Genomic DNA, 15,027 nt, shown 5'->3' with positions numbered 1-15,027 from the left:
CTGGGAGAAGCTGTCCCCACCTAGACAACAGTCCCACTGGGAGAAGCTGTCTCCCCACCTAGACAACAGTCCCACTGGGAGAAGCTGTCCCCACCTAGACAACAGTCCCACTGGGAGAAGCTGTCTCCCCACCTAGACAACAGTCCCACTGGGAGAAGCTGTCCCCACCTAGACAACAGTCCCACTGGGAGAAGCTGTCCCCACCTAGACAACAGTCCCACTGGCAGAAGCTGTCTCCCCACCTAGACAACAGTCCCACTGGGAGAAGCTGTCCCCACCTAGACAACAGTCCCACTGGCAGAAGCTGTCTCCCTACCTAGACAACAGTCCCACTGGCAGAAGCTGTCTCCCCACCTAGACAACAGTCCCACTGGGAGAAGCTGTCCCCCCACCTAGACAACAGTCCTGCGGCAGAAGCTGTCTCCCCACCTAGACAACAGTCCCACTGGGAGAAGCTGTCCCCGACCCAGACAACAGTCCCACTGGCAAAATCTGTCTCCCCAGCTAGACAACAGTCCCACTGGCAGAAGCTGTCTCCCCACCTAGACAACAGTCCCACTGGGAGAAGCTGTCTCCACCTAGACAACAGTCCTGCGGCAGAATCTGTCTCCCCAGCTAGACAACAGTCCCACTGGGAGAATCTGTCTCCCCACCTAGACAACAGTCCTGCGGCAGAAGCTGTCTCCCTACCTAGACAACAGTCCTGCGGCAGAAGCTGTCTCCCCACCTAGACAACAGTCCCACTGGGAGAAGCTGTCTCCACCTAGACAACAGTCCTGCGGCAGAATCTGTCTCCCCACCTAGACAACAGTTCCACTGGCAGAATCTGTCTCCCTACCTAGACAACAGTCCTGCGGCAGAATCTGTCTCCCCACCTAGACAACAGTCCCACTGGGAGAAGCTGTCCCCCACCCAGACAACAGTCCCACTGGCAAAATCTGTCTCCCCACCTAGACAACAGTCCCACTGGTAGAAGCTGTCCCCACCTAGAAAACAGTTACACTGGTAGAAGCTGTCCCCACCTAGACAGCAGTCCCACTGGTAGAAGCTGTCTGATGTAACTATTTTGGAACTCTGGAGTCTGTTGAAGCTTTGCAGCTTCTAGAGGGGAGGCTTGGACAGTTAATTTCAGTTTCAGCTCTGCCACCCACTGTCTTCCTCAGCCCTGTGCTGCAGGGTGTGCAGTGTTCCTGGAACAGTGTGCATGCAGCTTGTGGGAGCTAGGGTAGGCAAAGAGGACCTCGTCCCCCAATAGTGAGGCTCTGTCCTCCCATTGCAGAGGTGCATGCAAAGAAGCCCTGTCATCACAGTTGCAAGCCTTTTCTTCCATGTGACTGCCAGGAAATTTAAAGGGCCAGTTCTCTTTTTATCTCCCCACTTCATTTTTATCATTTTCTCCCTTCGGAAGCCAGACATGAAAGCCTAGGACATTCAAAAGCAACTGTGTATATGGGGAAAATTAGCAAGTGACTGCATGTGCCTAGGGAAAGTCACAGGCCAAGGAAAGACATGAGAAGACCTTAAGTTTAAATTTCAGGCTCACCCTCTTCACAGAGACAACCTACAACTATAAAAAATGACAAAAACAAAAACACCCCCAAACCAGCAACAACAACAAAGCAGTAAACCCTGGGGAAGGAGGAGAATCTGCGTTTCAGAGTTTCTACATGATTGGATTCAAGTGTCCAGTTTTCAACAAAACATTACAAGGCATACGAAAAAACAGGAAGGTATGACACGATCAAAGGAAAAGAATAAGTCAACGGAAACTGGTCCCAGACTAGACAAAGACTTTAGAATAACTGTCTTAAATATGCTCAAAAATTAAAGGAAGATGTGGAGAGAGTCAAGAAAATGATGTATGAACAAAATGGAAATGTTAGTAAGGTGAGAGAAAACCTAAAAAGGAACCAGAAGAAATTCTGGAGCTCAAAAGTACAATAAGTGAAATGAAAATTTGCTAGAGGAAATCAAAGGCAGAGCTGAATAGGCAAAAGAAAGAGTTAGCAAACTTGAGGACAGGACAGTGAAAATAATCAAGTTTGAGCAACAGAAAGGCTGAAGGAAAGTGAACAGAGTCTAGGGACCTGTGGACATCATCAGGAGAACCAAATACAGACTGCGGAAGTCCAGGAAGGAGAGAGTAAAAAGAGGGAGGAGAGAATATGTGATGAAAGCCGTGACTAGAAACACCAGGGAACTTGGTGAACTCCACTAAGATGAACTCAGAGAGACCCCCACTAGACACATTATACTTGAGACAGTTCTGTAGAAAGACAGAGAATCTTGAAAGCAGATGAGAAAAGAGACTTCACGTACAAGGATCCTCGGTGAGATCGTCGGCAGATTTCTTATCAGAAACTTGGGGAACAGAGTAGTATATCACCCTGATATATTCAGAGTGACAAAAGAAAAAACTTTCAACCAAGTATCCATATCCATGGAAACTGTCCTTTAAGAGCACAGGAGAAATTAAGATATTCTCAGATAAACAAAAGCTGAGGGAATTTGTTACCACCTGACCTGGACCTGCAGGTTGAAAAGAAAGGACGCTAGACAGTAACGTGAAGCCAGATGGAGCAGTAAGCCTTGCAGTAAAGGTACAGGCGGGGCGGTTATCAACCTCCACTGTTTGTTTTCTGTGAGATCTAAGAGATGAATACGTTTAAAAAATTAGTCTGCAAGCTAGTACCATTGCAGCTTTGGTTTGTAAGTCCACATTTTTCCTACGTAACTTAAGAGACTAATGCATTTAAAAGAATTGTTTATGTTTTGGGGGCACATCATGAATAAAGATGTAGTTTTGTGACATCAGCAAATGAAAGGGGTGGGAACAGATGTAAAGGAGCAGAGTTTTTCTGTGTTATTGAAGTTAAGCTGGTATAAATTTAAATTAGAATGTTATAACTTTAGGATGTTAAATGTAATCCCCATGGTAACCGCAAAGAAAATAGCTATAGAACATACACAAAAGGAAATGAGAAAAGAATTTAAACATTTCACTATAAAAAATCAACTAAATATAAAAGAAGACAGTAGTGCAAGAAATGAGGGACAAAAAAAGGCTGTAAGGCATGTAGGAAGCATAGCAAAATGACAGAAGGAAATTCTCAGCAGTTGCTTTAAATGTAAACAGATGAAGCTTTCCAATGAGAAGACAAAGATTGGCTGTGTTGTGATTTGGATGTGGTTTGTCCACACCAAAGCTCATCCTGAAATCAGATTCCTGATACGCCAGTGTTGGAAGGCGGGGCCCACCTGGTGGTGACTGGTCACGTGGGTGTATCCCTCGTGAGTAGGTCAGTGCGCCCCTCCAGGTGAGTGAATTCTCACTCTCGGGAATACATTAGTTCCCGAGAAAGAATCTGCCTTCCTTGGTTTCTCTCTTCCTTCTTCTCTCTTGCACACGCCTGCTCCCTTTCCACGTTCCACCATGAGCCGAAGGAGCGTGAAGCCCCCACCAAGTGTAGCTGCTCAGTGTTAAATTTTCCAGCCAGCAGACTCAGGACACAAACCTCTCTGTCTTTTATGACAACACTAAATGGACTAAGGCAGAATGCATTAAAAAGAAAACAATCCATGATCCTACTATATGCTGCCTGTAAGAGACCCACTTTAGATCCAAAGACACAAATAGATTGAAAGTGAAAGGAAGAAAAGAGGTAGTCCGTGCAAACGGTAACCAAAGAGAGCAAGATGGCTATTCTAGTATCAGACTAAATAGGTCTTAAAGTAAAAAAGGGTTACAAGAGACAAAGAATGGCAATATATAGTAATGAAAGTTTCAGTACAACAAGAAGGTATGATAACTACCTGTGTAAACATTTACGAATGATAGACCGTCAAGATACGAGCAGTGAAACCGATAGAATTGAGGGGAGAGATAGACACATACAGTTCTGCAGTAATAGTTGGAGACCTCAGTATCCACTTATCAACGATGTATAGAATAGCCATATAGAAAATAGGTACTAGAGGACTCAGCGCCATACACCAACTAGATGGAACGGGCGCACAGAGCACTCTGCCCAGCAGCGGCGTGCACGCTCTTCTCAGGTGCACCAGGGACATCTTCTAGGATAGACCATATGTTGGGCCACAGATTAATTCTCAATATTGATTTTAAAATAGAGTGATTTGGGCCAGGTGTGGTGGCTCATGCCTGTAATCTCAGCAATTTGGGAGGCTGAGGCAGGAGAACTGCTTGAACCTGGGAGGTGAAGGTTGCAGTGAGCCAAGATCACACCAGTGCACCCCAGCCTGGTCAAGAGAATGAGCCTCCATCTCAAAAAAAAAAAAAGTAGAGATTTGGGTGGGTGCGGTGGCTTTCATCTGTCATCCCAGCACTTTGAGAGGCCGTGGTGGGCGGGCTGCTTGAGCTCAGGAGTTCCAGAGCAGTCTGGGGAACACAGCAAAACCCTGTCTCTACAAAAAATACAAAAATTAACCAGGTGTGGTGGTGTGCACCTGTGGTCCCAGCTACTCAGAGGCTGAGTTGGGAGGGTTGCTGGAGCCCAGAAGGCCAAGGCGGCAGAGGCCATGACTGCGTCACTGCACTTGAGCCTGGGCCACAGAGTGAGACGCTGTCTTAGAAAATAATATGTGTATATATGGAAAGAGAGAGGGATTCAGAACTTACTGCAAAGCTATAGTACTCAAAACAGTGTTACTCTGGCATGAAGACAGACATATAGACCAGTGGACTAGAACAGACAGCACAGAAATAAAACTTAGTGTTATATGATCAGTTGATTTTTGACAAGAGTGCCAAGACCATTCAACAGGGGAAAGGACACCTTCCCAACAAATGGTGCTGGGAAAACTGGATGCCCACATGCGGAAGAGTGATGCTGGACCCTTACCTCACACCACATGCAGAAGTTAGCCTAAGGTGGGCCCATGACCTAATGTAAGACCTAAACATATGGAATTGCTCGGAGAAGACACAGGACAAAGGTTCCACAGCATTGGATTTGGCAGTGATTTCTTGGACATGACACCAAAAGTGTAGGTAGTTAAAGAAAAAGTAGACACATTGGGCTTGATGAGACTTGGTGTCTTTTCATGGACCAGTTCCCTAGTGGTGCACGCCTGTGGTCCCAGGTACTTGGGAGACTGAGGCAGGAGAATCACTTGAACCCAAGTGCTGGAGGTGGCAATGAGCTGAGATCGGGCCACTGCACTCCAGCCTGGGAGACAGAGCAAGATTCCTCTAAAAAAAAAAAAATTAGCAAAGGACTTCAATAGACATTTTTTCAAAGAAGATCTACAAGTGGCCAGTAAGCTCGTGAAAAGATGCTCAGTACCACTAATCATAAGGTGAATGTTTAACAAAACCGCAATGAGATACCACCTTACACCTACTGAGGATTGTGACTATCCAAACAGAAGAAAACATGTCTGCATGAGGATGTGGAGAAACGGGAACCCTTGTGCGCTGCTGTGGGAATGTGAAATGGTGCAGCCGCCGTGAAAAACACGATCTTGATTCCTCAAAACGTTAACTGTGGAACTACCATGTGATCCGGCAATTCCACTACCAGGCATGTGCCCCAAAAGAACTGAAAGCAGGTCTTGAAGAGACGTCTGTACACCGACGTTGACATCAGCATCCTTCACAGCAGCCAACGGGGGCAGCCACCCGAGGGCCAGCTCGGGGAGCAGTGGATCGCAGAGAGTCGTGTGCACACAGCGAGTGGGACTCAGCCCGAGAAGGAGCGAGGCCGGGACCCGTGCTGCAGCGTGGATGAGCCTTGGGGACACGATGCCGAATGAAATCACTCAGCCACAGGGGACGGATGTGGCACAGTTCCACTTACAAGAGGTCCCTAGAGTCGTCAAACTGTTGGAGACAGAGTAGAAGGGCCAGAGGCAGGGGCTGGAGGCAGGGAATGGAGAGTTGGGACTTAATGGGAACAGAGCTTCAGTTGTACACGAGGGAAAGAGTTGTGGAGGTAGATAGCGGTGATAGTCGCACGACATTTTGAATGTATTTAATGCCACTGAACTGTGCACTTAAAGATGATAAAGATGGTGCATTTTGTTGTGAGTGTATTTACCGAAAGAAAAACCAGAAAAAGGAAAAAGTCTTACAGCAGTTTGAGTGTCTACACTTGGGTGGAAGGCTCAGTGCCTGCTGTGCGTAGTGGCTACACTTGGGTGGAAGGCTCAGTGCCTGCTGTGCGTGGTGTCTACACTTGGGTGGATTCTGCAGGTCTCTGCCGTGTGTGGTGTCTACACTTGGGTGGATTCTGCAGGTCTCTGCCGTGTGTAGTGTCTACACTTGGGTGGATTCTGCAGGTTTCTGCTGTGTGTGGTGTCTACACTGGGTGGATTCTGCAGGTCTCTGCTGTGTGTGGTGTCTACACTTGGGTGGAAGGCTCAGTTCCTGCTGTGTGTGGTGTCTACACTTGGGTGGATTCTGCACGTCCCTGCAGAAGTTGCAGTGCTTCTCATGTGCTTTTTACCCAGTGACCACAGGACATGCCCAGAGTGGGTGCTCTGCGTTTTGCTTTGTGAGCTTGGAGTGCTCCTGCCTCTGCATACGTTGGTGGGAACAGTGCCAGATACTGAGCCTGAATGGGCCTGTGGTCTCTGTGGACTTTTTGGTCAGGGAGGACGGAGGACGGTGGCTCCAATGGCAGGGAACAGTTCTGTGGGGCTGCTGTCCAGGCATGAGGCCAGTGGTGCCCTGCTCTGTGTGACCTGAGGGCAGAAACCCTTCTGAGCAGCAGAGTGTGGTGGTGACCCCGTAGACTGCTGCGTCCTGTGTACCTGCTTCTACCCGCACCTCCACCCTCCCTTCTAACTTGCCCGCCCTCTGGAGCCTGCTGCCTTTCTTCCTTATCCACATCTCTTCTACCAAGCAGCCCAGCCTTTCTGCAGAGCAGCTGGGCACTGCCCCCCCGACCCCATGCCCACTTCCACTCCTGGCACTGTTTTTCTGGAGCCGTCTGTTCCACACTGTCCTATGCTTAGGTCTCCCAGAGCATCCTGTGAGATGCCAGCTGGTGACATGATTCTCTGCTCAGGGTCCTGAGGGGCCTCCCTGCTCCGCTTTCCTGATGTTCTCCGCCATGATTCTCCTGTGCCAGATCCCATCTGCAGGGCACTGGCCCCTCTTCTTTGAGGTCTGGACTACAAATCCTCCTTCTAAAGAGGCCCTTGACCTCTTCTAAACTTCCTGCCACCTGTCCTGCGGTTTTCTTACTCGATCATGCTGAATCGCAGTCATCTGGCTCAGGGCCAGACCCTCGCCCTGGACACAGCTGAAGTCCCCCTGCAGCGCTGAAGTGGCCCCTCTTCACGCTTCAGCCACGAGCGCAAACACACTGAGGTCCTGAATAGATTCTACATTTCTGAAAGTCATCCGTGGACGTTTCTCTACTGTTTCACGTATAGCAAATTTTATACGTGACTATCGTGTGTTTTACACATATAACCTGTCAGCCCAGTGAGAAGAGGCCATTAGATGCTGTTCTCACTTGTTTCCAGCAGACAGACTTTCTGACGTGATCCTTTTTTTATTTTTTCTGAGATGGAGTCTCGCTCTGTTGCCCAGACTCGAGTGCAGTGGTGTGATCGCTGCTCATTGCTACCTCCGCCTCCCAGGCACAAACAATTCTCCTGCCTCAGCCTCCGAGTAGCTGGGACTACACACACCAGCCACCACTATGCCCAGCTAATTTTGTATTTACAGTAAAGACAAGGTTTCACCGTGTTGGCCAGGCTGGTCTTGAGCTCCTGACCTCAAATGATCCGCCCGCCACAGCCTCCCAAAGTGCTGGGATTACAGATGTGAGCCACTGCGCTCAGCTCCGACATGATTCTTAAGTACATGGAATTCAGGGTTATCTCCTTTGTCTTCATTCTGCAGTTCATTAAGGAGTCAGCAGACTTTCTAGGGGACAGGTAGCAAGCACCAGAGCCTTTGTAGGCCACAGTGTCCGACGTAGACAGTGGGTGTGGCTGTGCACCAGAAAAGCTTTATTTATAAACAGGTGTCATGTTTGATTCATTATATTAATAACTGGCCGGGCGCAGTCGCTCACGCCTGTAATCCCAGCACTTTGGGAGGCTGAGGTAGATGGATCACGAGGTCAGGAGACGAGAGCATCCATCCTGGCCAACATGGTGAAACTCCGTCTCTACTAAAATCCAAAGAAGTAGCCAGGCGTAGTGGCACGCACCTTAGTCCCTGCTACTTGGGAGGCTGAGGCAGGGGAATTGCTTGACCTGGGAGGCAGAAGTTGCAATGAGCTGAGATCTCACCACTGCTCTCTGGCCTGGCAACAAAGTGAGACTCTGTCTCCAGAAAAACGAAACAAAACAAAAAAACAAAAACCATGGGTTACCAAGATGAAGTAAGGAAAAGAATCTAGTGAGAAAGTAGACGTCTGTTCCCCAGACCGAAATCTGAGCACGCTGCAGTCTTGCAGTCAGCCCTGCAGAACCTGGTGATATTAAAAGTTGGACCTCTGTGTTCAGGGTTTTGCATCTTGCAAACACTGTGTTTTCAACCTGTTTGGTTGGGGAAAAAAATCTGCATTTAAGTGGATCTATGTGATTCAAATCCATGTTCAAAAGTCAGTGTATATATATTTAAAGCTGAGAGAATTAAAAGTTACCTGATTAAATCCTTCATCTCCCCCCCAAAATATCTATTCAGAGTATGAAGATGATCGTGTTAGTGAGTTGAGTTTCTGATTCTTAGGGCCACCAAGGGACTTTTGTGGCTTGTGCACAGCCTGTTCCAGGATGGACATAGAACCCAGTGTCTGCATGTCGGCTGTGTGCCCAGAGCCTGATCCCCATGAACATACTACGGATGCATGGGTGATTGTGTCCCAGTGCCCATGGCCCCAGGCACCTCCTCACTCCAGGGCAGATGTGCCAGGTCCTGCGGTGCTGTCACAGGATCCACAGGACCCACCTGCTTCGGATGGTTCTCATTCGCTTTCTTCCAGCTGTTGCTTCTGCATTTTGTAGAGCTGTGTGTGTGTGTGTGTGTGTGTGTGTGTGTGTGTGTGTGTTTGTGTTGGGCTTAAGCAATCCCTCCTGCCCCCTCAAGCCTCTGCAGTAGCTGGGTCTTCAGGCGTGAGCTGCTGTGCCTAGCTTTTTTTTTTTTTTTTTTTTTTTTTGAGACGGAGTTTCGCTCTTGTTACCCAGGCTGGAGTGCAATGGCGCGATCTCGGCTCACCGCAACCTCCGCCTCCTGGGTTCAGGCAATTCTCCTGCCTCAGCCTCCTGAGTAGCTGGGATTACAGGCACGCGCCACCATGCCCAGCTAATTTTTTTGTATTAGTAGAGACGGGGTTTCACAATGTTGACCAGGATGGTCTCGATCTCTTGACCTCGTGATCCACCCGCCTCGGCCTCCCAAAGTGCTGGGATTACAGGCTTGAGCCACCGCGCCCGGCCTACTGTGCCTAGCTTTAAACAGAATGGATTTTCCCCAGCCCTTTAGGAGAGTTTCTTTCAAGTTAAAGCAGTGGCTTTTAGATCTGTTTTTTCTTAAATCCTTGAACTTAAAAAAAAAAAAGTCGTAGAGTCTGATTATATAAAACCAATCAAACCTGGAACCGCTTTGCTCAGAATGGAGTTGGGAGCCCCCAGAACCCATCCTCGCTGCTGCTCTTGTTTGAAAACCGCTGCTCCAGGCTCCCCAGACATTTGCTCCTCCCTCTTACCCTCTTGTGTCTCAATAGAGAGCTGGACAGTAGCTCCAGGGACTGTCTTTCCCCTTAGTCACTGGATTGCAGCGCGAGGAGGCTGTTGTTGGGGAGAGGGCCCCTGCAGGGTCGCAGGGGTGGCCATGGCACAGAGCTGTGTCCTGGGAAGCCTGGCCTGGCTTGGCCCCTGTGGTCGGGGGAGGCCGGGCTCTTCCTGCTCCGCACATGTCCCGTTCACATTGGTCTATTTTGCAAAGTGAGAGGACTTCTCAAGGGTAGTGGGGACTGGGAGGAGGAGTCACTTCAGAGCCTGCCACTGACGGTCTGGTTTTCCTGCCTCCAAGGTGGGGTGATAATGTTTGCTCCGTGTTTTATTGTGAATGGAGCAGATGAGCAGATGATCTAGGAAGTGTTTCTGATTCTCTGCGAATTTATTGCGAGTGAAAGATGCCAGTCACTGTACTGATGGCCCGTGGGCAGTGCGCCTGTTGTGACAGGGTTTGTTGGTGATTTTGGTGATCAAGTTTTGTAAACTGTCTCCTACCTTTAAAAAACATTTGAATGGTGTTTCTTTTCCTTTCTTGTCCCCTTTTGACTTTTTTTTTTTTAGCTTGCTTGCCTTTTGTTTTAGCAGCTGCAGTATCTCGGAAGAAAAAACGAAGGATGGGAACCTATAGCCTGGTTCCTAAGAAAAAGACCAAAGTATTAAAACAGAGGACGGTGATTGAGATGTTTAAGAGCATAACTCATTCCACTGTGGGTTCCAAGGTAAGAGGCCCATTTGAGTGACTTGCCACGTGTGTGTGGAAGTGGGTTTCTGTGTTCAGGGCCTGGTTATCAGTAGTTTGGGTGACCTCAGTCCCCGGGAAGGTGCCAGGGCTCTAAAGCTCCTCTGCCATAGGGGCACAGTGTCCGTGTCTGCGGTTATTGTGGGTATTCCTCCCTGTCTTCCCTGCCCTCCCTGCCCTCCTTGCCACAGCCCACCTGCCTGCCAGGCTCTTCGGCAGGTTGTAGGGGCGCCTCTTCATGTATCCCCGCCTCCCGCAGGCCCCTGCACCTCCCAATCACCCAAGACTCCTCAGGGAATGTAGGTTTGTTCACGGTGCGCACCGGTCCTGCCTTGGGGTGTACACCTGTCCGTGTTCTAGGGGGAGAAGGACCTGGGTGCCAGCAGCTTGCACGTGAATGGGGAGAGCCTGGAGATGGACTCAGACGAGGACGACTCAGAGGAGCTCGAGGAGGATGACAGCCACGGCGTGGAGCAGGCGGCCGCCTTCCCCACGGAGGACAGCAGGACTTCCAAGGAGAGCATGTCGGAGGTTGACCGCACCCAGAAGGTAGGTGTCACTGTCTTGAGTGGCAGCATGAGGGAAGATGATCACAAAGTTGACCATAGTTCTGAGAATTAGCAGTCTGGTCACTTCTAGTCCCTAATAAAATCCCCTGTTTACAATTGACTTAGATTTTTGTATTTTATTTTTCTTGAATTATTAGATTATTTTCATTTAAGAAGTTATTGAAATAAACCTCTTGTTTTTTTCTGTGTTTTCTTTCATTCTTTTTTTGAGACAGGGTCTTGCTCTCACCCAGGCTAGAGTGCAGTGGCACCATCATAGCTCACTGCACTCAGCCTCCTGGGCTCTGGTGAGCCTCCCATCCCAGCCTCCTGAGCAGCTGGGATGACAGGCTCACACCACCACGCCTGGCTAATTTTTAAATTTTTTTGTGGAGATGGGAGTCTCTTTGCTGCCCAGGCTGGTCTTGAACTCCTTTGCTCAAGTGGTCCTCCCGCCTCAGTCTCCCAGAGCATTGGGAATACAGCCATGAGCCATGGCGCCGGCCTCTTGAGCTTCTTCTGGGCTCTAGATTGACAGGAGTGATAGTGCTGACAGCTTGAAGCGCTGATTGGCGGCTTGCTGTATGCTTGTTTGCGGTTGGCTTTGCACGGCTTGCCACGTAGCACTCTGGACACCACACGTGGGCCAGGCGTGCCCTCTTCACAGATGGCCTCATCCTGTGTCTGCGAAAGGAGAAGGACAAGCGTGGGCGAGCCCCCAGCCGCGTCACAGCTGCCATCTTGCCCCGGGCCAGGCATGGGTACCTGCTCCGGTCTCTCAGGGAAACTGAGGAAGTTCTTAGCACACAGTTTTGGAATAGGCTTTGAAATTTAGGCAGAAATTCATGCTTTTTTAGTTCTGAGGGGTTAATTAGGAGTGCTGCGTTTCATAAGGGTGAGCAGTGGAAGTTAAGAATCAAGCTGACATAAATACCTGTGGTTTTATTGTTCAAGTGTGTCCGTCTTTATTTAGGTGCATCTGTCTGATAAGTTATTCTAAAACTAATAGCAGGAATTCAATTCAAATAGTGACTTATTTGAAAATGTATAGTTTTATTGGTTAGTTTTATACACTTTCAATCAGCTTTGTGTGCTATGGGTATATCCTGTAACGTATACAAAGCATTTTCTATCATTTGTCAGAGTTTTGGGGATGTGTTTTCTTCCTTTGCTTCAATTTCAAAGTCTACTGTACATTTTTAGCAGATATTAGGGCAACTTTTTAAATGTTGCTCCCAGCTCTTAGCTTGATTATTAAAAAATTAGTGAGAAATGTTACCATTAGATATTTAAAGAGGCTTTTAACATTTTTTATGTTAAGATAGTTAGTTTTTTCTCCTTTTATATGAAGAAGCATAAGGAAGAAAACAGATAGCATCATCACCCCTTGTCCTGCTGGCTCTGGTCCTCCTTGAAATAGTCACTACAGTAACTTCCTTGGATGTGGCCACCACAGCCCGGCCCTCCCTGAAGGACAGGCAGCCCCTACTGCACGGGGAGCGGCTCCCTGTGAAGCCCCGGCCCCAGCCACATCCCTTGGTCTCGGCACAAGCATGCATGTCACTCTTTGGCACTGTTGAGCTGTGTTAAGCTCCGTTCTGTCGAGTGACAAGCAGTGCTTCTGGGGCATTCGGGGTCATGGCTTTGCTGAGTGTGCTCATGGCTCATCAGTGCTGTCTGCATTTGCAATGTAGCACTTGGATGTCACCAGGCCACCTCTGGGTGTATCCTCCCACCTGCAGAGACCTGAGGGGGCGGTTTCCGCACCTTCCCCAGCAGGGCTGCCTTCTTAGGAGCAGCTGCTCTTCACTGCTGAGTCATGCCTGGGGCTGAGCAGCCACCTGTGTTTGTTCCTCTGTAAGCAGCTGAGTAACCCTTGCTCATTTTTTCTACTGGATTATGCAACTTCTGAATGTAGTCTTACGATCTTTTTGTCAATGAAGAGTTGATCTGTTGGCTCCAGGATGAGCTGAGGTTTTTTTCCCCAGGTGGATTTTGGGTTTTTTGTTTTGTTTTTTTGTGTTTTTGGGACAGCGTCTTACTCTGTTGCCCAGGTTGGAGTGCAGTGGCATGATCACAGCTCAGTGCAACCTCAAAATCCTGGGCCGAAGCGATCTTCCTGCCTCAGCTTCCTGAGTAGCTGGGGCTACAGGCTCATGCCAGCATGTCCAGCTGATGTTTCTTGTTTTTTCTCGAGACAGGATCCCACGATGTTGCCCAGGCTGGTTGAACTCCTGGGCTTAAGTGAACCTTCTACCTGAGGTTCCAAAGTGCTGGGATGACAGGCGTGAGCCACCGCACCCAGCTGCTTCTGTCTTTTGACCTTGTCTGTAATGTCAGAACCCACAGGTACTAGTCAGCTTCTCTGTGATTTCTGGGCTCTTTGTTCTAATGATGATAAACCTTCCTCACTGATGATTTTGAATCAATTGATGTATGCTGTCTTCTAATACTTCTTTTATTTCATTCTTGTGTATAAATACTTGATTCCTATAGAATTAAAATATCAGGTAGACCTGCTCAGAATGGGTGAATTTTATGACGTATTAGTTACATCTCAATAAAGTTTTACAAGGAAATGTGAGGTAGGGTGTCAGGGCTTCCCTCGAAATGCTTAGGCAAGGTTTCAGCACGACTTGACTGCCGTTCCCTTCTCATTTGCAGCGCCGTGTTTATCACGGACCACGTAGCATGTTAATTTGAGTCTATTTCTAGATTCTCTCTCTCCAGTGAAGTTCTCATCTTCTAGAGGAACTGGACACTGAGTAACGCTAGGTATTTGTTATAAAGTAAAACATTAAATGACTGTCAAGGCAAGAAAAGAATCAAGAAACACAAGCAAAACCAAGAAGAACATGTGGTCAGTGTCAAACAGAACAGGACGGCAGAAGAGTCCTAACTGGATGAGCACTGACGGCCAGCAGGAGCCCGCAGATCATGGCGATTATCAATCAGCAGTGGTCGTTTTGTTATGTAAGTGGCTCCAGAGAACAGAGGAGGATAGGAAGAGTACACTAGCCCGTTTTGAGGCTAAAATATCCGCTGACTCACCTAAGTCCTGAATACAAACACGTCCTAAAGAAGATGTTAATCCAGTGCAGTGGCACAATAAATAATGATTGGAAGGAAGCAGGGCCTACCCCAGGATAAGAGCGATTTGTTACTAGAAATCTATTATTTAAATAACAAGATTTCCTAGATTAACAGAATAAATGAGAAGAACTACAGAGTATATTTGTGTTTAAAAGGTATTTTACGCCTGTAATCCCAGCACTTTGGGAGGCCGAGGCAGAGGGATCATGAGGTTAGGAGATCAAGACCATCTGGGCCAACATGGTGAAACCCTCCCTGTCTCTACTAAAAATACAAAAAAATTAGCTGGGCGTGGCAGTGCACACCTGTAGTCCCAGCTACTTGGGAGGCTGAGGAAAGAGAATTGCTTGAACCCAGGAGGCAGAGATTGCAGTGAGTCCAGATCGTGCCACTGCACTACAGCCTGGGTGACAGTGCAAAACTCTGTCTCAGAAAAAAACAAGGTATTTTATAAAGTTCAGTCAGCTTTATGTTTTCTGAATTTGGGGGATTGCTTTATAATTGCATGTATGGCAGTGGTACAGCTCAGTAATGATTGAAGAATTATATACCTGTATGAGCACCACCCAGATCAAAGCCTTGAATTTTACCGGCACCGCAGAATCCCACTTAACTCCCATCCCCAAAAGTAACCCCTCTCCTGAGTGCTAACCCTATGTGATTGTCTTGTCTGATGTTGTTCTTTATATGAATGGAATTACACAGGATGCATTCTTTTTTTTTTTAATTTGAGTGTGTCTTCTTTCACTCAACATTATGTTTGTGGGATTTATTGATATTATTAGTTGATTTTCATTGTTATGGAAAGTGGTTTTCCGAGGGGTCTGGGTGGGGGCTTTCTGAGAGCTGTTCAGAGAGTCTGCAGATGAAAACTGTTGTAACAGTGCTGAGGTGTTGTGCGCCTCTTTCATTCTCATCCGTGGGGTT

The 15,027-nt window shown here is 48.0% G+C and overlaps 1 protein-coding gene across 7 annotated transcripts in view; it reads left to right on the top strand.

Moving 5' to 3' along the window:
- The window catches only part of EHMT1 (euchromatic histone lysine methyltransferase 1), a 236,509-nt gene that overhangs the window by 131,197 nt on the left and 90,285 nt on the right, over nucleotides 1-15,027 (top strand). For 6 of the 7 annotated variants that reach the window (XM_064366037.1, XM_064366038.1, XM_064366035.1 and 3 more), the window contains 2 exons: nucleotides 10,282-10,439; nucleotides 10,820-11,008. In XM_064366037.1, the coding sequence (XP_064222107.1) occupies nucleotides 10,282-10,439; nucleotides 10,820-11,008 (347 nt within the window). The remainder of the gene's footprint in view (nucleotides 1-10,281; nucleotides 10,440-10,819; nucleotides 11,009-15,027) is intronic. The other variant, XM_064366036.1, reaches the window with a different exon arrangement.

This window comes from Aotus nancymaae, unplaced genomic scaffold, assembly GCF_030222135.1.
Source record: "Aotus nancymaae isolate 86718 unplaced genomic scaffold, 86718_ANA_hifiasm-v0.15.2.pri h1tg000063l, whole genome shotgun sequence".
Classification (NCBI taxonomy): Eukaryota; Metazoa; Chordata; class Mammalia; order Primates; family Aotidae; genus Aotus; species Aotus nancymaae.
The sequence above is the reverse complement of the archived record's forward strand: the minus strand, read 5'-3'. Positions and strand labels throughout refer to the sequence as shown.